Source organism: Hemicordylus capensis, chromosome 1, assembly GCF_027244095.1.
Source record: "Hemicordylus capensis ecotype Gifberg chromosome 1, rHemCap1.1.pri, whole genome shotgun sequence".
Taxonomy (NCBI): Eukaryota; Metazoa; Chordata; class Lepidosauria; order Squamata; family Cordylidae; genus Hemicordylus; species Hemicordylus capensis.
In genome coordinates, this window is record NC_069657.1 from 84132270 (window position 1) to 84157005 (window position 24736).

Below are 24736 nucleotides of genomic sequence, written 5' to 3' on the forward strand. Positions count from 1 at the left end.
CCAAGGACTGTCTGACTGGTTGACCTCTTCTTCTTCTGCTACAGGCAACAAGGAGTCCAGCCACAAGCAAAGGTATGGGCTCATCCTACTAGAACCATGGCTCCCTCTACTGCCCATATGTCCAGAATCAGCATGGCTGATATCTGCAAGGCTGCTACCTGGTCTTCAAACTTACTTTTTGTAAGACACTATGCTGTGGATCCCTCTTCTGCTGCTGAGGCCAACTTAGGTTGTGCAGTTTTGGAAAAAATGCAGCTAGCACCCACCCATTTGTGAGGGAACATGGATCACCTCAGAGAGAGACTGGTTGCTTACCTGTAACGGGTGATCTCTCTGGTGATCCATGTTCACTCACAACAGCCACGTGACCTACCCCACTGCTAGCGTGTCTCCACAGTATTTGTCTCTTACCTGTTCTCACTTGGACTCTTATGATCTTCAATGCTTTACACATCGCAGCAGCTGCTTCCAGAACTGAGAGAAGGCGCTCTCCCACCTAATTAAACAGACACCCCCATGTGCCTCCGAATGCTGGAGAGTGCCTCTAGGAGCTTGATAATCCTCTGTGGGACTATTGCACAGGTGCAGAAGACCCAGTTGTGAGTGAACATGGATCTCCAGAGAGATCACCCATTACAGGTAAGCAACCTGTTCTTATGTACTCATCTCATGTGCTCCAAGGCTTCTGAGGCTATCCCAGTAGAACTGGAAGGAAGGAAGGAACCTCGGTGACTCCACACAACACAAAGCCAGAAAGAACCCTAAGAAACATTGCAATCATCTGTTGGTATCTTCATGGAATCACTTTGTGTGTGTGTTTTTTTCCTTTTCCAGGTATTTCTCCACAGATGGAGGTATCGTGTATCCCCACTCCTACCAATACAGTCTCTTCATCTATAGGAAATACAAATGGGGAAGAGGTGGGGCCTTCCGTCTACCTGGAAAGGCTAAAAATCCTCAGACAGCGATGTGGCCTTGACAATGCAAAGGTACTATATGGATTTTAGATAGATAGCAATGCCTGCTTCAGTATTGTCCCTAGTCTTTTATACTGAATGCTGTTTTCTCATGGCATATTTGCTATTAGTACAGCGGTCTTTGCTTGTAGACTACTTGCTTTCACTAGAATCTTCTTGAGACAGGCAGTTGGAACTGAGAGCCATGTCAGACATTACATAAAAATGACGAAAGACAAAGCATGAGTGATCTGTGATTTGTGCTGTTGCTTTCCCTGTCTTACAGAGCCTGTCTTACTCTGAGGATGGAGTGGGACTATAGGCATGATGCTTGATGTGGGTTCAAGCAACGAGTTCACGTGTTAGTTTACCATACATTATGCTTATAAGAGTAAACTTCTCTGTAGCTGACAGATGCTGTACTATTTATTGTGAAACACCAAGATGGGGTACATCTATCACGCAACTTGACCATTGTGATCAGAATTGCATTTTAAAGGAATGAGAAGCCACTATTCTTTAGCTCTTTTTAAAAATGTTTCCCATATTGTAAGTGTGGCAGAACACAAACCCAGTGACACAAATTAAAACTGCTTTTACGTTTGTATTTTAAATTATGTACATGGCCTAGGGATACACACACCAGGCTATATATAAATATAATAAAGCTTTTGTGTATGCAAGCAACTTCAATATTGTCTCTATCCACAGCAGGAAGACAGAGCACCGCTAACCTCCCAGCTGTCCAAACCATCAGCTCCTACAGTTGCATCCTCCACAGACATGCTCCACAGTAAGCTTTCACAGCTTCGTGAGTCACGGGAACAATACCAGCACATCGATCTTGACTCCAATCAGACTCACTCCTCTGGCACTGGAAACACCACTTCTTCCTCCACAGCATCCAATATTGATGACTTGAAAAAAAGACTGGAGAGAATAAAAAGCAGTCGCAAATGAAATTGCGTAAGACAGCATGGCTGTTGCAGAGCTGTCCAGCTTTAGTTTACTAAACTAGAAGTCTTCATAGTTAAGTGGCCTCATGTAGGCCACATGTATACAAACTGGTTTATGTGTATAATACAGCAGATCTTGGAGAATTATCCAAGTCATTGTGGCACAAAGTCTTTTGTACATACTTTGCTTCTCTGTGAGCATCTCTTGACCATATAAGACTGTGTGTTAGTTTTAGTGTACAGAGCTGTAAACAACCATTCTCCTGCTTAGTCCAGTTTCTCATAACTTGTTTTTATTTGTAAAGTTGTCTTATCTTTCCTAGCTCTTAACTCTTAGAAGCTCTTCAGTGGATTCACTTTTAATTTTGTGAAATTCTTCTCCATATAATCCTTGAACTGTTTCTGTACGGACGCATGGCATGAAGTAACTAATTTTAAATGTCTTTTTGTAAATAAAGTTTGCATTAACTCTCTGGAAGCAACGGTGATGTTGGTGGGAAATGACCATCCCTAGTTGCCAGTAACTCAGCATTTCTAGCTGTGGGTGAGCTGCTGCCTAAATCTTCGCAATGGGCTGACTTTCATTTGGACAACATGGAGAAGCTGTGACACTAAAGATGCAGCATCCTCCAGGGGGAAGAAGCCTTTGATTTTGATCAGTAGCATTGTTGCTCTTACCACAACTTCCAGAATGGCTTGGAGAAGAGGCAGAACAGCTTACACCCTAGAAAATGCCTTTCCAAACTGCCCCTTCCTTCTCCATATCTTAGGCTAGTTAGTCATTAGGTGCTATGATACTTCCATTCCTTTTGAGGAATTGGATTAATCTCTGGTTTAACAATATCTCTCATATTCAAGACTGGTTGGTCTGTGTTCTTCTGAAGATAGTTTTCCCCCCTCACGTGGTCATTGCTGGAACCCAACATATCTAAATGTGCTAATTTGATTCTGGCAAATTTCAGTTCAGTTGTCAGCCTGAAATTGCTTTTTAAAAATGGGTTTGGACAACCAGTGATTGCTGCCAGTAGTTGAGAATGCCGCACTGGAACCCTGCTTCCAAAATGCTTCTGTTCTGAAGTGGATCACCCTGTGCAAATTGATGGTCACCGATCCAGTTGGTTGTAGGAATTTTCTGAATCTTGCTTTTTTGGAATGGGTTATGCACTCTTAACTGCACTTTTGTGCCTCTTATGATCTGAACCCCAGAATGTTCTCAGCACACAGGGCTTTTGTTGTATCTTCTAAGCTAGTCCTCCTTGCTGCTTCCAGCTTAGATGACTTGAACTAAGTTACGTTGCTACTGCATAACCCTAATTCCTAGTATATCTGTTCTTATGGCTAGATGGAGGTTTAGGCTCATTTGCATTTCATCATGCTTGTTACACTTTGATTAGATAACACTGTCTATACCATAGTTTGATATTGCATCTACTGCAAACCAAATTGATAGTTGACTGTAGTAACCTCATTGGCCACTATTTGCATGGATGATGTATGCCCTGGTTTTTAAGGTGATGCCCACTATAGAGTGATTATATGTACTGTTGGATTTCTGGGAGAATTCTGTCCAGTTGGCCTGAAATTATTTATAAAGTGGGGCTTTTTTCAGTTGAAGTTGTTTCTTATAAGTCTGCTGCAGCTACAAAAAATGAATTGGCACCTGTCAGAACAGAGGGAAAGTGGGCTGTGTATTTAAGTTGCCAATCATCACTTGCTAGCACTATGGGGTGCCTTGAAATCGTGCAAAAATGCTTAGTTTCTGGAATATAATTTTCCTCTTGTGCACTTTTTAGTGCATACTCCTTTTTTTTTTCCAGACATGCTATTCTTAATTTCATTATATAGCAAAGTATTCTATTAGAGTTGATTGAATCAGTTCCACATTGGTATAATGTGCTGAATTGTGAAGTAATGGCAGCCAGAAATGCAATTTGCGGTGGGGGTGTGCGTGCGTCATAAATGCAATGAAATTTCTGAGGCAAGCTTTCTTCATTGTCTTAGAAGATACTTCCCGGCCCTCACCCACCGATTGTGGTTTTAGTTCTGATACGTATTTCCCCTTTCAATATTAGTTTCAGAAATTCTAGGTTAAGCTAAATGAAGCTTAAACAGAGCACCAATGGAAATGTTCCTACAGTACATTTGAATAAATGTTAAATTTTACTACTAAACTTCTCTGTATTCCCTAAATCTTGGTGATACAGTTATGAAAGGTATGTCAGGAGAAATGGAATCGGCTTTTCTTCATTGAGGGGGATGATATTAAGGAATGTATGAAAAATAACACTTGACGCACATTAACAAATACATTGCTTGTTTATATTCATGGAATTTGACCACTTCAATTCTCCACTGTGTGTCTGTGAAAACGTTTTAATAGAACTTCACTCATTCAGTGGAGGAATGGTTGTTGCAGTAGAAAAAGGCTCAATTAACAGCTCTGGAAATAGTGGGATACATTGTTTTGCTTGGAGAAATGCTATGGCTTTTTTTAATTGATTGAATAAAAGTACATCCCACCAACTGCTGGTATAACCTGTCTTGCACTATTGCCCATTTATACATCTGCCCATCACTATTGCAGTCTGCCATACAACGAAGAATTGACAGAATGCCTGGCCTGTTCTACTTGGTTTGCTTTTCCCCCTTTCTTTAATCAAGTGAAGATCGGGACCTGTCATATCAAGTTACAAAGAGGTAGATCTTTGCTAAATTTGCCCAATATAACTCTGGCCCAATGTACATGTCACATTCTTCTGTAATTCTGCTTCCTTGTGGCTAGTTCCCATGTCTCATTGGCACAGATAGGTAAAAGCACTGACCATGGGGCTACTTCTGCTCAAGCACTACAGCCCCATCAAGAGGACCACTAGCCTTGGGTGGGGGACACACATGTGACTGGCACTTCTATATTTGACTATTGCAGCATGGGAACTAACTACTGAGAGATGATTTCCACACACACACCCCGGCAATAGCATTCCCATCACAAAGAAAACATAAGATGGTCCTCCATTTGCTACTCTTAATGCCAAACCTTGTTCGTTGTTGAGATGTACTTTCATAGTAAAACTTCTGCATGTCTCTTAGCTTTGTAAGACAATAGTGGTGTGTTAAATCCAATAATTTCAAACTAAATAATATCCTTTCCCTGTTCAAAGTTTTGAGATGGGCGAAGCTTACAGGACAGTCTCTTCCCCCAGACCCTTTTCTGGAAGCAAAAACTGTTTCCTTAGAGGCACCTTAGAGCTAGACCAGTGTGATCGTAGCTTATGTTAAAACCACATAATTTGAAGTTTCCTGTGCTAAGACTGTAGTCCTGTGCACACTTGGGAGTCAGACTTATTGGACTCAAGAGGTATTTCTGAATGAACAGGCTGCTCATTCATTAACTTGGTAATTTGACCAGAAGTAGTGCTTATATTGCCTTGGAAAGCAAGGTCCAATTCTCATTATTGATACCAGAGCATGAGATTTTGGCGCAGAACCTTTATTGGAGTTGTGCCCGGATAAGTTTCCATCCTTAGGCATTGTTAGTGTTATCGTTAGGTCTATCAGCCAGGGTGCAGCTACTTAGATAATTCTTTTAAGACCCATGTTTGTCAATAATTTTTTGCATCCATTTCTTCAGACGGAAGACATGGGTGTAGAATCCATATTTGCCATCACGATCACAACCTTCTCCCCATGAGACAATTCCCACTTGATACCATCTCTGGTCATCTGGGTTCTGAAGAGGGGAGAAATAAGACAGACTATCAAAGGAGTCAGCATACTGCAAAAAAAAAAAAACCAAAACAGGTTAGGAAAGAGAAACGCATTAGAGGCAGGTCTTGGAGATGTATTCTGCAAGAATATGATCTTGGGTGCAGGATGCAGCTTCCTGAGACAATTTAAAACCAAAACCTCCTCCCCTCTTTTATGACTGCAAAGGTATGTCTGTGTGTTTAGTAATGCCTATTAATTTCAAAAGGCAGTGGAAATGCTGAATAAGATGTTTGTCACTAGCAACTTAAAAGGGTAGACCTACAAGCCTTCATCTGTGTGATCCCCAGTAGTTTCCCTGCACCCAATCTTAGAATATACGAAGCTCCGTGTGAAATTTAGGCCAGGATTGGGCTCATGCCCCACACAAGAAATGGTGGTTAGTTGTACCTTGAGCAGCTTCCTTTTGTTGCTACTCTTTAAAAGGTTCATGTGCATTATCACTCTGAACATTAAATGTACCTTCATGACAAAAGGACCCCCACTGTCGCCCTCACATGCATCTCCTCTTTGGCTGTCATCAGGGCTGTACCCTAAAAAGAGAGAAGACAATCATATATGATAGTTTCTTATGCTTCTAAGGAGTTGGACCATTGGTTGATCTAGTTCAGTATTGTCTACACTGACCGTCAGCAGCTTCTCCAAGGTTTCAGACAGGTTTCCTCATCACTGTCTCTTACTACTATTCCTTCTGATTTTAATGTAAATTTATATAGTAGTTAATATCAGAAGACAGAAGCCCCATTCAGATATTTTTCTCCCCACACTGTTTAGTTACAGCTCTGAAAGTGGGTAGGGAATAATGCCCCAGAGGTGTCACCTGCCTCCTCTCTCCAGCGTCTCAAGCATACAGTAGTGGACATAAGAACAGTCCTACTGGATCAGGCCCAAGGCCCATCTAGTCCAGCATCCTGTTTCACACAGCTGCTAGAAGCCTACAGGCAGGAGTTGAGGGCATGCCCCCTTTCCTACTGTTACTCCCCTGCAACTGGTACTCAGAGGCATCCTGCCTTTGAGGCTGGAGGTGGCCTCTAGCCCTCTGACTAGTAGCCCTTGATAGACCTCTCTTCCATGAAGCTATCTAAAGCCAAAGTTATCCAAAGGTTGTTGGCTGTCACCACATCTTGTGGCAGAGAATTCCACAAGTTGATTATGTGTTGTGTGAAAAAGTACTTCCGTTTTCTGGTCCTAAATTTCCCGGCAATCAATTTCATGGGATGACCCCTGGTTCTAGTGTTACGTGAGAAGAAGAATTTATCTCTATCCACTTTTTCCACACCATGAATGATTTTATAGACTTCTATCATGTCTCCCCACCGTCATCTTTTTTCTAAACTAAATAGCCCCAGGTCTTGTAGCCTTGCCTCATAAGAAAGGTGCTCTAGGCCCCTGATCATCTTGGTTGCCCTCTTCTGCACCTTTTCCAGTTCTACAATGTCCGTTTTTAGATGTGGTGACCAGAATTGTACACAGTAACCCCAGTGTGGCTGCACCATTGTTTTATATAAGGGCATTATAATATTAGCAGTTTTATTTTCAATCCCCTTCCTAATGATCCCTAGCATGGAATTGGCCTTGTTCACAGCTGCCGCACACTGAGTCGAAACTTTCAACAAGCTGTCCAACACAACCCCAAGATCTCTCTCCTAGTCAGTCACTGACAGCTCAGATCCCATCAACGTATACTTGAAGTTCGGGTTTTTTATCCCAATGTGCATCATTTTATACTTGCCAGCACTGAACTGCATTTGCCATTTTGTCGCCCATTCACCCAGTTTGGAGAGATCCTTTTAGAGCTCCTCACAATCCGTTTTGGATTTCACTACCCGAAAGAGTTTGGTGTCATCTGCAAATTTGGCCACCTCACTGCTTATCCCTATTTCTAGATCATTTATGAATAAGTTAAAAAGCAATAGAGATCCCTGGGGGACCCCACTTCTTACTTCCCTCCATTGTGAAAACTCTCCATTTATACCTACTTTCTGTTTCCTGTCTTTCAACCAGTTAGCAATCCACACATGTACTTGTCCCCTTATCCCATGACCGCCAAGTTTCCTCAAGAGTCTTTGATGAGGAACTTTGTCAAAAGCTTTTTGGAAGTCCAGGTATGTCAAGTGGATCACCTTGATCCACACATTGGTTGACACTCTCAAAGAACTCGAAAAGGTTTGTGAGGCAAGATTTAACTTTGCAGAAGCCATGCTGGTTCACTTCCAGCAGGGCCTGTTCTATGTGCTTTACAATTTTATCCTTGAGGATGCTTCCCATCAATTTGCCTGGAAAGGATGTTAAGCTAACCGGCCTGTAACTTCCCAGATCACCCCTGGATCCCTTTTTGAAAACCGGTGTTACATTTGCTGCTTTCCAGTCCTCTGGTACAGGTCATCTATAGATGGACTCTCTAACTGTGAAATTTGCATTTTCTTTCTGCAAATGAGCACCACCATAAGTGTGAGCAGCTGGAGAGAGGGGGTGGGTGGGTAACAACTTTGTGGCATGACACCCTACCTACTTGCAGAGCTGTAACCATCAGAGGCGTATCTAGGGAAAATAGTGCCTCGGGCAAGCACTGAAATTGTGCCCCCTGTTCAAACATCTGACACCCATCTTTCAGATAACTTTACCATAATTTCAGCTGAAAATACAAGTCAAGTTTGTTAATCTTTTAATATTTCAAAAACTATTTAGCAGTGGACGTAGCCAGACCAAAAAATGCTGGAAAACTACAAATTTCATTACGCTGGGGCTTATGAAATACCCAAATACTATGTGGAGGTGTACTTGGAAAACTAAACAGAAGTGCCTGTCTAATTCTCTACTACTCATTGTAGCATCACTATTACATAAGTTTTAAAAATAAATGGAGAATTTGACTTTTCCCAGATACTCTGAAAATAATTAAAGGATATGCAGAGTAAACTGTGTCACGGCTTGGGATATATTCTAGTATTTTAGAAAGACAGTTAAAATGAAGGAAAAAGAGCAAGAAACTCCCAATGGGCCTTAATACTAAGGATTTCACACTGATTTAAAGACAAACTCACCATTAATAGCCATATTATTAAGACATCACATTTAACTCAGTTATCACAAGAAGCAAAGTAAGAGCAAATGAATACAATCCTAGCTCATAAGCTTCAGCTCAGTATTCACAAGACCTGATTCTCTGTACATAGTGCCAATCTGAATATGTGTACAGTGGCTTATATATTATAATTATTATTTTAACTTGTAGCCCCTTTGGGGGGGTTCCTAAAGGCCGTGGGGGATATCTGCAAAGGTTCCCTTCCCCCTGCTGGCCTCTAGGGCCTCGCAGGGACCATTTGGGCATGTGCGGAGGCCATTTTAAAAAAAAAATATTATTTAAAAATGGCCACTGAAAACAATGGCCACCGTGCATGCTCAAATGGCCTCTGCAAGGCCTGTCATGGCCTAGGGCCTCACAGAGGCCACTTGAGCATGCACAGTGGCCATTTTATTTTTGGTGGCCATTTAAAAAAATTATTTTAAAAAATGGCTCCCCCTTCAAGTGGTGCTCAGGGCACGTGCCCTGCCTGCCCCACCCTAGATATACCCCTGGTAACCATGAGTGATTTGGGGAGGGAAAAGTCTAAATGGGACTACAGGATTAAAGGATACTGATGTGCTTGCTCTCTTAGGTTAAGCAGCCATGCAGAAGGCTTTACTGCAGTCACTCAGGGCATCTCCACTTCATGTTTCCACTTTTTGAACAGTTTCTGCATAAGCTGGTTTGTCATTCATCTGTGTACACATGTTGAGGAATGTAAGCCAAGCAGTGGTGCTCAATGCGGATATGTGGGGGGGGCGGGGATAACCAACAACCGTATGTATTTACGGCAGAAGTTGCCATGTGTCATGTTGGCTACAGAAAGCTGGAGCTGCCCTTCATCTTTTATTTTATTCATTTACTACCCTTCTATATACAAGGTGGCTTAAAAATGAAAAAAATGACAATTGGAAAAAGACAGCAGCAATAAAACTGACAGAAAATGAAAGGCCTGGGAAAATACAAAGCCTCCACCTGGCAGCAAAAGGACATCAAAGTAGGTAAACCACCTTGGGGAGAGTTCCAGGAGTAAGATGCCACAACTGAGAAGGCTCTCTTCCCAGTTGTTAGCACCTCATCTTGGTAGAATGCCTCTGAAGGGCAACCCCAGTGTACAGGCAAGGGTGGGGCTATAGCTATGTGGGCAGAGAATTTACTTTATATATAAAAGGGCCCTGGTATCTCCAGACATCTGAGATGCTGCCAATCAGGGTATTGAGCTGGAGGGACTAAAGGTCTAACTCATTCTAAAGCAGCTTCAAAAGTAGTTGGTGATGTGTCAGATATGCAGGTCCCACACCATACAGCACATTAAAGATCAACTAAATGGTGGAGATCAGTTCCATCAATGCAATGCTCCTTATTGCTTTCACTGCTCTTTCATTAGTTGTTACTTTGATATGAAACTGTTGCCTCTATCAGCTTCAGGACAATCTCACACACAGAGTGCACCTATCCTGTGAGGCACATAATCCGCCTTTATTTCACTGTGTGAAGACCAAATCACATTGTAGGTTTGGAACCAGCTCTCTGCAGCCTGTTTTTCTTGCTGCGTGCATTGTTTTCATCATCTGCCTCATACATTCAGGCTACAAGCATAAACATTTGAAATCTGGCAGGCCTGAGGCACTTCTTGATCTTCAGCCTGCCTGGTGTTTCTTCTTGGCTGAATTGTATCAGCAGACAGGATCCCTGGCCTGTTTTTCTATACCTGTCTCCTGCTTTTCCCTCCCCCATCCCAAGTTGGAAGCGGTTGCTCTGCTGCAATTTTACTTAGCACGTGGTGCTGGCTCAGCCAAACTTCTGACCTGCCTGATGTCCTTCAGGGCACTACTAGGGATGCTCATGGAACCAGCAGGGGGGATAACTTTAAGGGTGGGGGAGGGTGCAATAACCCCTCCCTCTGTCCCCCCCCGGCTCCCCCCCTGCTGGAGCTGGCTGGAAAACCGGTCCGGTGGGGCAGCAGTGTACCTCCCTGCCACCCTATCCACTCTTTGGACTGGATGTAGGAGGAAGTAGCAAGCATGCGAGCGCACACTGGAGAGCACGCACCCACTACTTCTGGTCCGGAGAGCGGACGGGCAGCAGGGAGGTACGCTGCCACCCTGCCAGATCAATTTTCCAACCAGCGCCGGTGGGGCGGAAGCGGAGGGAGGGGTAAGTGTACCCCCCCCACACACACACTGTCAAACCTTTGAACTGGCCAGTGTTCAAACCTGTTTGGAGGCCCGTAAAGGGCCTCCGAACAGGTTCATGCACATCCCTAGGCACTAGATGGGAGGATGTCATAACAGAGTTTTGGACCATCTCTTTTTGTGAACCAGTTTCATCCAGGTGATAATGCTGGTGAGATGAACGAGAGCAGCCTTTCCAGCTGCCAAATACCTCTACCAGCACTAAATGAGAGGAGGCCTCTGGGATGTAATCTCATTTTGTGTTGGGAGGGCACCTGTCAGCACAATACAAGTGGGGGGTGGGCGCAGAGGGCCACTTCACCCAGCCCCCGAGGTCCAGGGTCCCCCCAGCTTGTGCTGAAGGCCCATTACTACAAGGCTTAACTGTAGATCATGCTTAAGGATATTTATTGAGACTTGAAGAGTGTCCAGATCTTGTGAGATTTGCTGCAACCAAACAAGCAACATACTAATAGTGAGCCAATGACTAAATTCTTCTCTAGAACACAGAGAGGGATAGTATGTGTGCAAGAAAGCTTTTATAAGTGTCTGTAGGGCTTTTTGTTTGAGAGGCAGAAAGAAGTGTATACCTCCCTCTGCAATAGGCCCTCTCAAGAATGACAAATTCCAGAGTTTCTTCTGCCTTGCAGGTATTTCCTATGCACAGGCACAATGAGCCAACAGCTTGTGATAATTGACCAGAAGCAGGCGTGATGGACAAGCACCATGACAGCCAGGGGCACTGAGATCCCAGGGAGCCAATACCACTGATAGGATTTATAGAGGTCCCAGAACACTCTTTTAAAATTCCAATTGTGAATACGCAAATACATGACAAAGAAATATCTCCAATTACATAAATTGTTGTGACCATCAACCCCAGAACATATGAGAGCAAATGGATTAGGTTTCTGGCCTCCAGAAATGCATGGAAGAACAGACACTTGGTCTCCAGGGATGGGATCGGGTCTAAGTGGTCATTGTCAGTTTATAATCAATATATATACCATAATGCCCTGCCTGGTGGCCAGAAACAGTGGCACCCACTGTTTCCTTTATTTTTATGGAGAGGATAGCTGGTCTTATGGTAGCAAGCATGACTTATCCTCTTAGCTAAGCAGGGTCTGCCCTGGTTGCATATGAATAGAAGACTTGATGTTTGAGCACTGTAAGATATTCCCCTTAGGGGATGGAAGATGGTCTGGGAAGAGCATCTAGGCTCCAAGTTCCCTCCCTGGCTTCTCCAAGATAGGGCTGAGAGAGATTCCTACCTGCAACCTTGGAGACACCGCTGCCAGTCTGTGTAGGCAATAATGAGCTAGCTAGACCAATGGTCTGACGTGGTATATGGCAGCTTCCTATGTTCCTATTCTAGAACAAGAAGCCTTGCTCCAGAACAAACTGGATTCCTCATTCCAGAGTATAAAGAAGCTAAAGGTCACCAGTCAGTCCTCCAATTTCAAAACAGACAAGGACCCTTTGAGGAGGTCAGAGATATCATGCACCAAGATAAACTGCTTGCCAAGTTCCAATTAGAACGTCAGAGGCGGGGTGGGTCAGCCAAGGTGCTCAGGGGCAAGAGCGGTTTTCAGGCAGGTGGTGCCTGGCCAGAGTGGTTCTGGTCCACCAGCCTGAAGGAGTTGGATTAGCTTTTATTTAAGTCACAGTGGCTCGTTCTCCAGTTCCCTTACTGTATATGGCTTGGCTCACTTCCTTGAGACATTTGGAATGATTGGCACTGATCCTTTACTATTCCTCATCATACACACACACAGGACCTCACCAGTTTCTTCCTCACCTGGAATCCAGGATAAAACATTTCCCCTTAAGAAAACCTACCTGCACAGAACATGTTGTCTGTGACTCTAATCTTGGTGGATGCTTTACAGGTGGCTTTATCCACAATGGGAAGGTTCAGCTTCTGTAAGACGTCTGGTGTAGTTGCCTTACCAGAGCTCCAGGTCTCTTGCAGGTTTCCCCAACCAGAAACACGCCCTTTGTATCCTGTTAGCATCAGCCTGCATTGGTGGGGGTGGGTGGGGGGTGGAATAGGAATAGTTGTTTATCACCACATGGGGACACTACAGAGCAGGTGTGAACTCTTGCAGCCATCAAGTCCAAACTGTCATCCAGACAAACCATTTAAAACGAGCCTGTTTAATTTCATGTACTCCATTTGCACAATACAGCCTGACTGCAAACTAAAAGGAAATGGGGCCTCTTATAAGATTTGAATAATTTTGTGGCAAGAATTGGGGTGCTGCAAGAAGATAGGAGCCCATTGGGGTACTAGGTGGGATGTCATCTGCAGGGATTGCCAGCAAGGCGGAAAGAAGGGGGCAACCTCTGAGCATTCCACTCCTGGCCATGTTTTAAGGCTTTTCTTTGCAATTATGGGAACAGGAGCTTTAAAAAAAATTTTTTTTTGACTGAAGCAGAGTTTACATCATAGAAGATTACAAAAAAGAGTCACCATATGGTGACCATCCTCTATCATCTTCCCCTAGTTAAGCTTACTTGTAAAGGGGTCCACACCTATGCACTCTGACTGATATTTATCCCCCAAATTTTGAAAGCACAATTTTAAAAGGCTGTTTATACCACGATAATATATATTATATATACTCACCATGACCCCGATACTCAGTTTTCTGAAAACCTAGCCAGATGCTTTAAAACCTGTTGCTGTGTCCATCCATAGTTATATGCGTTTGGGAGTCCCTATTGACTAGCCATAGCTATTTGGATATGTTGGCCAGGGCTCAGTTTTTCACATGCTTGTATGTTTTATCTGGTATCCTACACCTTGCCGACAACTCTTGCAAAATTCAGCAATACTGGAGACATTGTTCCCCTCTGAATATCCAGTGTGCATGGGGCCTATCCACAGAATGATGCACACAAATCCAATTGGAGCCCTTAGATCTGGATAGTGGTTCCAACATTCATAAGTAGTGGGTTCTGTGCCTGAGCAGATCAGCTTTGGGTAGAAATCGTTAGCTCCTCGCGACACCAGGAACTTCCGCCTGCATGTGACTGCAGTACCCTCTAGCGGTGGTTGGGCGTCCCTTCACTCAGTTTCTTTCTGACCACCATAGCGATCAGACCTCGGAATAGTTAGCTCCTCGGTTAATCAGTTTGTTTATTTGCTAAAACCCTCTGACCTCTTGCTAAACGGACTTTGACAATTCTTTCGCTTGTCCTTTGGATTTGGTGATATTTCTGACTCTTTCTTGACGACCTTTGGACTTGGATTTAGACGACTCTCTCAGAACTCCTTCTGTTTGGTACTATTCTCTGTCTCTCCCTAAGACCTTGGAACAAATGACTACTCTACTTTTGCTCTACTTTTACTGACACAGACGATAAGATGTCTGGAAAAGGAAAATCAAGTAAGGTGAAAACAACCTTTTAAAAGTGTTGCAGATGTCGCGGTAAAATCCCCTAAACTGATGACCACGCTCAGTGTTTATTTTGTTTGGGCGTGGGGCCTGATATCACTCAATGTTCCATCTGTGTAACTTTCAACAAGCAGACGTTGAAAAATCATTATATGCGGTTGAAGGTCTTTCTGGCTCTTTTATCTAAAAAGACCTCCATGAAAGTGGTCCCGGCGGGAGAAAAAGGTTCGTCCCAAACAGGAGCCTCGAGATCGACCGCTCCAGCATCAACCACTTCGGCCTCGAAGGCGACCACTTCGGCATCGACTGCCTCGACATTGGGCAGCTCCATTTAAAAAACCAGTGGGCCCGCAATCCAGCCCAAAGAGAAAGAGCCACTCCTCGGCGGCAGAACCGCCAAAGAAGCATAGGCACAAGGAGCACCATCCGAAGGAGAGGACTCATACCCCTTTGCCTTCGGGACTACAGTCCTTGCAGGCCTCTCGGCATCGGGCAGCCTCTTTGTCTCCGGTGCCCATGCCACGTCAGTCTCCGGCGACCCCAGTCTCCGCCCCAGATAGCGCTCGACATCGGGCGTCGACGTCGACCGTGAAAATGTCGGCATCGTCTTGCTAAGGCATCAAAGACTGCTACAAAGACTACCACAGCATCGACATCGACATCTCAGATAACTGTAGCTTCGGTGTCAACATTGACATTGATCACTGCAAGGCCACTGGATACAGCATTGGATCAGATGGTTGCAGTCATATTCGACACAGAACTCAATGCTGACGTTGAGGACGAATTTCCAGGAGGAAAGGACTTGGAGGACTTTGACGGATGCCCAGTGCCTCCTGCGGGCATGCGGACCCTCTCTGCCACCTGGCTGTTACGCTTGTTGCACTCGGAGGAAAGCACACCTTCCACAGGAACCTTTGTGAGGTTCAAGGACACATTCCAGGACAATGTTCTTATGCCAGATTCTGTTCCCAAGACTCCATATCTTTCACTGAAGGGCACCCCGGTCAGCAGTCTCCTGCCTCAGGGAGGCTGGGGAGACTCCTACATGGTGACCGAAGAGGAATATTCACTCTTCTTCCAATGGTTAAGGGCATGGGAATAGGAAAAATTAAGACAAATGAAGGAATCAGCGGTGCAAACCTCATGTACCGCAGTGGTGCACGCCGAGTCTGCAGTTCAGACCACTGTGCCTGTAAAGCAGCAGCGAACAGTTTCGCTACAGACTTCCTTTGCACCCAAACCAACTGAAGCGCCATGACCGACTCTTTGTCAGATGTCCACGCAGACAGAGCTTCCACAAGTACCAATTCAGGTTGCCAGCACGGCGGTTGGAAATTCGCCTATTCCCTCAGATACTGATTATGATGAAGATGATGAGGATCCCTACACCTCTGATTCTTCTGACCATGTCCCTGGGGAACCAGAGGAACCTAGTCTACCGGACCCAGATCCAGCTGTTGCTGCAGTTCCATCCATATCTCCAAATGAAGAGATGAAAGATTACCATCAACAGGTAGCAGAGATGGCACAGGTGTTGGGATTACATCTCAAACAGAAGTCTACGGACTCAGAAGATCCCATGTACAATATGATGAGGACTGCTTCCGGGTTACAGCCCGTATTTATACCCATGCTTCCTCATATCACCAGGGCAGCAAAGTTGGCATGGGAAGTGTTACAAACTTCAGCACCCACCTCCAAGCACCTAGAGGCGCTGTATCGTATACAGGAGGAGGAGAACAAGTACCTTCTACGACACCCGGCTCCTAACCCTTTGGTAGTAGACTGTGCTACCTCATTGAAGAGTGGCAAAAGACATACCACACTGGGAGACAAAGAGGGCCATAAGTTGGATGTGTTAGGCCGACGCGTTTATTCGACTGCCTGTTTGTCTTTGAAGATAGCAAACTACATTGTATGTCAAGCAAAATATATGCATTCTCTTTGGGAGGCTCTGTTTGACCAGCGGTCAACTTTAGACCCAAGTGACTTTGTGAAAAAAATTGAATTGGTGTTCGCAAAGACAACTACGGCCACCAGCCAACAGCTGGCGAACGCCAAGCATTTGTCAGAGTCGGAATCACGGACTTTGACTACGTCCGTTATACTTAGAAAACATGCCTGGTTGCGGGCAACAGGACTGCAGCAAGACATGAAGGATCGCATCGAGACTCTGCCTTTTGATGGCGTGGGTATTTTCTCAGATAAGACAGACAAGAACATGGAGCAGTGGAAGAAATCAAAGATCACAGTGCGTACCTTTACAAACCCACGATACTCTAACTCCAGATACCACCCATACAACCAGTATCAGAGAAGGCAATCGTCATATTACCAACCAGAGAGAAGGGACTTCAAGTGCCCTTACCATCGCTACAATAATAATAACAGGAAACCTGTACTTCCCTAGGAACAAGATGACTCAGTCCAACCATTCAAAGACTGCGCCACAATCCAAGCAGCAGCTTTGATCTGGGCCAGGGCCCAGCTGCGGCCAACAGTGCGCCTCCTCATTACAACTGCAACAAAACGCCAAAGCTAACCAACCCAAGGAACAACATCTCCTTGAGTATAACAAGGAGAGCCAGCACAAGGAACAACATCTCCTTGAACACAAGGAACACCATCTCCTTGAATTTAACCAGCATCACCATCAAGCTGGCAAGCCATGCCCAAGCGTGGCACCATATAACATCGGACCAATGGGTCCTGCGCATAGTCACAATGGGGTATGCGGTGGAGTTCAAGGAGCAACCTCCATTTTTGGGCGTGTGATACACTCCCAAGTCGCCAGTGCTCCGGGGGAAGGTGCAGAAACTCTTCATGAAAGAGGCCATATCACCGGTGGGCCCTGAGCCAAACAGGATTTTACTCCCGATATTTTCAGATCCCCAAACGTGATGGGGGGATAAGACCGATAATGGATCTGCGTGGCTTGAACCAATACATCGAGGTCCACAAGTTCAGAATGACAACGCTGCAAGCCATCCTGCCACTCCTCCACGAGGAGAATTGGATTGCATCGCTCAATCTGAAAGATGTGTATTTCCATATCAGCATTCAAGAAAACTATTGGAAATACCTCCGCTTCACGATGGGGTCAGAGATTTATCAGTACAATGTGTTGCCCTTTGGCCTTGTCACTGCCTCAAGGGTATTCACAAAGTGTATGGCTGTGATTGTAGCCCATCTCAGAACGCAAGGTCTCTCGGTGTATCCTTATTTAGACGATTGGCTTCTGACAGCCAAGACAGGTGCACAGCTATTGGGGCATATAACGAGCCTACTACGGGACCTGAGCATCCAGATCAATTGGGAGAAGTCATTCCTGGAACCAGCAAAGTGCCTTCGGTATATTGATGAGGAGTTGGATATGGAAAGGCAGAAGGCTTATCTGCCAGAGGACCACTTCCAACGGATTCGGCTGCTCGTTCACAGGTTTCAATTGACGCCTGTCCAGAGAGCTTGGAAGGTCCAGGTGCTTCTAGGACTTATGGCTTCCTGCACAACAACAGTCCATTATGCAACATTAAGAATGTGCAAGTTGCAGGCCTGGTTCCTCAGAAACCTCCACCCCAAGACCGACCCACAGTCCAAACTAGTGACACTTAAGATTTTCTGCTTATGCAGCCTCTAGAGGTTTTGCACCTAGAGAAGCAAGCCTAAAAGCAGTTCTGCTGTATCTAACCTCTCTAAAAAGGGAGGGCTTGGCAAATGCCTCCATAAAAGTGCATATGGCTGCCATATCAGCACACCATGATGGATGGGACGGGGAAACTGTCTTCACACACTCAAGATGTAAAAAATTTATGAAGGGGATAAATAATTTGTATCCACCAGTGAGGCTGCCGGCTGAAAAGTGGAGTCTCTCCTTGGTGCTCTTGTCCCTGACGGAACCTCCCTTTGAACCACTTGCAGAAGCGACGCTGAAGCAAGTGACCCTGAAGACTCTCTTTTTGGTGGCAATTACAATGGCTAAGCGTGTGAGTGAACTGCGGGCTCTCTGTATAGATGAACCTTATGCAAAGATCTACCCGGACCGGGTTGTGATGCGCCTGGATCTGGAATTTAGACCAAAGATTATAACTAACTTGCATCTGAATACCAATATTGTCCTACCGACCTTTTCCCGCAATCCTATGACACCACTGGAACGGGCGGTGCATTCGCTGGATGTGCGTTGGGCACTACTCTACTACTTGAAGTCCACTCTGCAAGTTCGTAGGACAAGGCGTCTCTTTATTAACCTTCAAGGCCGCCATAGGATACTCCCCCTCACGCCAGAAGCTATCTTTCTGGTTGGTGGAACTGATCAAGACTGCATATGATCTGCAGGGTGTCAGCCCACCAGCCTCCATTAAGGCCCACTCGACAAGAGCGTATGCTTCCTCGGTGGTGCATCTGGCAGGCATACGCTTCAGTGACATATGCATGGGAGCAACTTGGGTGTCACATCAGACGTTCGTGAAACACTATGCCATAGATTTTCGAACAGCGGCCGCAGCGGAATTTGGACGAGCGGTGCTGAAACAGGTGTTACAGTAGCTTGACCGGAAGCCCACCACCATCAGAGCAGCTCGTAATTCACCCACTACTTATGAATGTTGGAACCACTATCCAGATAAACAGGTTGCTTACCTATAACAGATGATCTGGTACTGGTTCTAAACATTCATAAAACCCGCCCATCCGTCCCCGCATCTGAGTGGGACAAGCTACTATACAACCTTCAACACAAGATGACTAATTGTCGGTCATCAAGAAACTGAGTGAAGGAATGCCCAACCGCCGCTAGAGGGTACTGCAGTCACATGCAGCTGGCGGTTTCCGGCGTTGCGAGGAGCTAACGATTTCTACCAGAAGCTGATCTGCGCAGGCGCAGAACCCACTACTTATGAATGTTTGGAACCACTACCAGATCATCTGTTACAGGTAAGCAACCTGTTTATATGGGAAGAGCACAATCCTCTGAACTCTCCAGTTTGTTAGCCTGGTTTCAGGCAAGAAACAGACAGGTTTCTCCTCCTGGGGTCTGTCTGCTCTGGAGCCATTAATGCCATTAATCTAGCCTAGGTTCTGGCCTTCTCCCACAGGATACTTTGAGGTGTTTATTTCCTTCCTCTTCTCTTCCCAAAGGAAATGCTTGATTCTGCTAGAGGCTTTTTCCTGCTCCCTGTACTTCAGTCATTAAAAAACCCCTACTTTCTACCTCCTCCCCTCACAAGTTTACTTTCGATGGAAGTGAACTGGGAACTCTGCCCATGCACTTGTCAATCCTTTCCAGTTGTTCCCTTAGTATTTTCCCTTTCTTCCTCCTTGGCAGCCATGGTAGATAGTAAGGTCTGATGCAGGCAGGAGAAGAAAATTGAAGAGTGACATGCCCTGGCTGCCCTTTTTGCAGGGAAGAGGACTGTTTCTTCACCTCATGTAATCCAGTCTAGTAACCCATAAGAGGCTGCTGGGATACAGGTGCCTGGGGTGGTGGAGGATACTGCCTAATCAGTTATAGAGTCATAATCAGTCTTGCAGCATTAATCTCAATTTGTCTGCAGCAGAAATGTTTAAGGTAGCACTACAGTCATTGGTTCACTTTACAAATTGATTGTCTTTAGCAGAATCACTATATTGGGCACTAAAAGAAATCTTCCAGAAGTGTTTAGGACGACAGGTTGAGTTTTGTCTCATCACAAAGAGATGCTCTGCTTTGGATATGCTGCTCATACAGAGGAGAAGCAGTGAAGGGAGTATTTGGGACGGCCAATGATCTTTTCTCCTTAAACGGCAAGAGGACAGCCTGTGCCTCCATGTATGGATCAGGCATCTTTTTAATTCTTCTTCAAAGCTGCTTTCCTATGCAAACGTAGTTTGGGAATAAGTCTAACTGGGATCAGTGGGACTTATTTCCAACTGAACATGGTTATGTATCAGGCTGTTAGTAACATTTAGGTGTAACATATCCTTTTCGGGCAGCTGCATTGTATATCCTGATGTTTATTTGACTCTAATCATTCTGTTCTTTAGAGATTCTGTTTTGTAGCTAGGGATAGATTGAATATATTGCTACAGCTGGAGAGTTGAAATGCTTACATTTCCACATCTGAGAGCTCCAACTCTATTGGTTTGCTTTATTCTGTGGGTTGCAACTCACAACCTGCTAGTGAACACTACACACCTTCAGAGGAAGGCAAAACGGGATTAATGTTAAGTAGCAAATTTGTCTTTTCCTAAAGTTTCTGCCACTCCAGATTTTTATCAGTGGCAAGACTGAAGAGATGGTAGTTTGGGGACAGTCACAGCATAGTTTATGCTTGAAACAATGTGCCGTTGTTTTTGCCCTCTTGCCCAAGGCGTATAAGCCCCTGAATTTGACAGGCTATTTGATTCCCTGATCACTGCAGGTAGTTTTGGATGGGTCTTTTCCCATGAAAACCATCAAGCCCTGTTGAAAGGTTCCAGGTTCCATATCTTCTAATGAACATCCTCACCTCCGCACAATCTCCTTTGTGGGTAAGCAGACTGGTTGGATATAGTCACTGAAAGGAACAGGTCTCTTCAGGTGCAGCAATGCAATATCCCGGTCCAGATTTTCCTTCCAGTTGTATTTTGGGTGGATGATAATGTTATCCAGCTGGGCAATCTTCTCCATGTCCCGTTCATATCTGAAAGGTTTCCAGAGAAGAAGAGAAGCGATTGCAGTATCTGATGACTGACACCAAGATACCTTCAACCTGCCTACTCTCTTGTTTATTTATTTAAATAATTTTATCTCTTTGCATTAGGCAAGTTCAACAAATGGCTAAATAGATGTCTTTCCCACAAAGGACTTTGAGAGTGTAAGCATGAGGCACATACTTTGGATCTAGGAGGAATGCATGACAGCTTAGTTTCAGACAGATTTTCCTTGCTGCCAAGAGACATTGTGCTCTGTATATCCCAAGACTTAATGACTTTCAGTGCCCCACAAGTGGTCTCCCTATTCCCAGAGAGCTTTTGATAATCCTCCGCTTCTGTTAGGACCTATGGTCAAGAGCACATAATCAATAACTTGACTAATTGATCATTTCCCGTCCCAGCTCTTACAGTTTCCTGTTGTGTTTGCCAATCCGTACAAGGAGGTCATTTGAAGTGAAGTTCTTATCCCAGGGTGGATAGAAGATACAATGGGCGGCAGTAAGGACCCAGCGGTCGCTGATGAGGCTGGCACCACAGAGGAGCTCCTGAGGTCTCTTCTTGAACAGCATCACTTGCCTAGAATAAAGTCAAAGAAAGGAGAGACTTACCTGGGGTTAGTATCAGAAGCATCCAAAGGAAATAGCATAGCTGCTGCTAATAGCACAGTCCAGTCTTAATAGGATTTACAGCTCTTGTTCTTCCACTGGTAGGCTACTTTGTGTTATTTTTATTTATTTATTTAACATATTTTATAGTGCCCAAAACAGGTGTCTCTAGGCGGTTTACAATTAAAATCATTGAAAACATTAAATCAATTAAACCATTAAAATCATATAAACATTAAAATCATTAACATTAAAATCATTAAAAACCTACATTAAACATTAAAACCATAAATCTAATTAAAAGCCTGGGTGAATAAATGTGTCTTCAGTGCCTTTTTAAAAGTTCCCAGAGATGGAGAGGCTCTTATTTCAACAGAGAGCACATTCCAAACTCCAGGGGCAGCCATGGAGAGGGCCTGTTCCCAAGTAGCCACCAAACAAGTTGCCAACCTCAGACAAACCTCTCCAGATGATCTTAACAGGCGGTGGGGCTCATGGTGAAGAAGACATTCTCTTAAATAACCAGGACCTGAGCTGTTTAGAATTTTATAGGTAATAACCAGCACTTTGTATTTTGCCTGGAAATATAATGGCAGCCAGTGTAGTTCTTTCAACAGAGGAGTAATATGGTCTCTCCTAGATGACCCAGAGACCAACCTGGCTGCTGCATTCTGGACCAACTGCAGTTTCCAGACTATGTACAAAGGCAGCCCCACATAGAGTGCATTGCAATGCCAGGTCGGTCCAGAATAAATCTGAAATCATCCATGATTTGATTCTGGATGAAGGGGCCAATTTGGTATGTATTACAGAGACTTGGTTGGGGGAGGCTGGTGGTCTGGTCTGGTCCCAGCTTCTCCCTCCAAGGTACTCTGTTGAGGAGCAGGGGAGGGGAAGTGGGCGAGGAGATGTAATGGCTGTGGTCTATAAGAACAATATCTCCCTTGCCAGAATCCCTGTCGAAGTGTCTGGCCATACTGAATATGTGTACCTAGGTTTGCGGACAAGGGATAGCCTGGGACTTCTGTTGGTGTACCAATCGCCCTGTTGCCCAAAGGAGTCCCTAACTGAGCTGATAGACTTGGTATTGGGCTTGGCATTGGAGTTTCCCAGGCTTGTGGTGCTGGCGGACTTCAATGTTCACTTTGGGACCAGTTTGTCTGGGGCGGCTCAGGAGTTCATAGCGACCATGACAACTATAGGCCTATTCCAAGTGGTCTTGGGACTGATGGATATTGCTGGTCACATGCTTGATCTGGTCTTTCACTCTTCAGGAGCTGGCATATCCTCCCTAAATGCCTGCCTGGAAGCAGTAATGGGCTGGATGAGGGAGAATAAACTGAAGCTGAATCCAGATAAGACGGAGGTACTTATTGCGCGGGGTCAGAACTCTAGAGACTATTTTGATCTACCTGTTCTAGATGGGGTCACACTTCCCAAAAAGGAACAGGTTCGCGGTCTGGGAGTACTTCTGGATTCACACCTCTCCTTGGTTTCTCAGGTTGAGGTGGTGGCCAGGGGTGCTTTCTATCAGCTCCGGCTGATACGCCAGCTGCACCCGTTTCTCGAGATAAATGACCTCAAAACAGTGGTACATCTGTTGGTGATCTCCAGACTTGACTTCTGTAATGCGCTGTATGTGGGGCTGCCTTTGTAAATAGTCCGGAAACTTCAGCTGGTTCAGAATGCGGCAGCCAGGTTGGTCTCTGGGTCATCTCGGAGAGACCATGTTACTCCTTTACTGATGGAGCTATACTGGCTGCCAATAGATTTCCAGACAAAATACAAAGTGCTAGTTATAACTTATAAAGCCCCAAACAGCTTAGGCCCTGGGTATCTAAGAGAGTGTCTTCTTCACTACAAGCCCCACCGCCCATTGAGGTCATCTGAGGAGGTCCATTTCCCGTTACCACCAACTCATTTGGTGGCTACACAGAGACAGGCCTTCTCAATTGCTGCCCCGAGATTGTGGAATGCGCTCCCTGCTGAAATACGATCCTCCCCATTTGTGGCAATTTTTAAAAAACATCTGAAAACCCATCTTTTCGCCCAAGCTTTCTCAGCTTCCTAAAAAAATTTGGGGTTAGATAGATAGATAGATAGATAGATAGATAGATAGATAGATAGATGGTGGTGTTCTGTGGGTGGGGACTCCTGTGGTCCATCCATGACAATGGAGAAACCACCATCTGGTTAAGGTTGGACTCATGACCACGTCCCAACTCCACAGGGGTGGGGGGCCCATTAGGATGGTCCGCCTGAGAAGGTGATTGGATCCAATAGGATTCCAAGAAGCCTTGGAGGGATTTAGTGTTGGCTCTGCTGGTGACCCTGTTGACACACTGGTGAAGAATTGGAATAATCAACTCACTGGGGCAGTGGACATGATCGCTCCTATGCGTCCTCTCTCACCTGCTTCAAAACTGGCCCCTTGGTATATGGAAGAACTATGGGGAGGCTGAAGCAGCAAGGCAGACAGCTAATGCGCAAGTGGAGAAAGACTTGACTAGAATCTGACAGATTACTACATAGGGCACATTTCAAGATCTATGCTCAGGAGATATGTGTGGCAAAGAAGCGATTCTTTTCCTTACGTATTGCGTCTGCAAGTTCATGTCTGGTGGAGTTGTTCAGGGTTGTGAAGGGGCTAATATGCACCCCTTCCCCCTTGAATCAGTACTTGGAACCAACAATTACTCGCTGTGACCTTTTAAATAAGGTTTTTGTGGACAAAATCTCTCATATTCAGGCCAATTTAGATTCAAACTCTACAATTGTTACAGAGTCTGATGCTGAGGTGTCCAGCACCTCCTCTTATGTGATGACCCTGATCAATTCCAGTTTGTGACTGCTGAGGATGTGGACATGTTGCTCAGAATGGTGCGGCCTACCACTTGCCCTCCTGATCCTTGCCCGACGTGGCTTATACTATCTGGCAGGGAGGCTGCTGTAGAGGGCCTGGTAGAGAGTATAAATGCTTCTTTGAGGGAGGGCAGGATGCCTCCTTGTCTGATGGAGGCAATCAGACCGCTTCTGGACAAGCCTGCCTTGGATCCCTCAGAGTTAAGCAACTACAGGCGTGTCTCCAACCTTCCATGGCTGGGCAAGGTGATTGAGAAGGTGGTGGCCTCCTAGCT

General features: G+C 45.1%; 2 protein-coding genes across 8 annotated transcripts in view; one reads left to right on the plus strand and one right to left on the minus strand.

The window, feature by feature from the left end:
* CKAP5 (cytoskeleton associated protein 5) overlaps positions 1–4435 on the plus strand; it is a 155547-nt gene extending 151112 nt beyond the window's left edge. For 5 of the 6 annotated variants that reach the window (XM_053275304.1, XM_053275295.1, XM_053275287.1 and 2 more), the window contains 2 exons: positions 835–989; positions 1668–4435. In XM_053275304.1, the coding sequence (XP_053131279.1) occupies positions 835–989; positions 1668–1916 (404 nt within the window). In that variant the 3' untranslated portion in view covers positions 1917–4435. The remainder of the gene's footprint in view (positions 1–834; positions 990–1667) is intronic. The other variant, XM_053275325.1, reaches the window with a different exon arrangement.
* Positions 4436–5386: 951 nt separating this feature from the next.
* Positions 5387–24736, minus strand: part of F2 (coagulation factor II, thrombin) — a 66695-nt gene continuing 47345 nt past the window's right edge. For both annotated transcript variants that reach the window (XM_053275402.1, XM_053275411.1), the window contains 5 exons: positions 21403–21570; positions 20808–20981; positions 12758–12936; positions 6140–6210; positions 5387–5642 (listed from right to left, as the gene is read on the minus strand). In XM_053275402.1, coding sequence (XP_053131377.1) covers positions 5499–5642; positions 6140–6210; positions 12758–12936; positions 20808–20981; positions 21403–21570 — 736 coding nt within the window. In that variant the 3' untranslated portion in view covers positions 5387–5498. The remainder of the gene's footprint in view (positions 5643–6139; positions 6211–12757; positions 12937–20807; positions 20982–21402; positions 21571–24736) is intronic.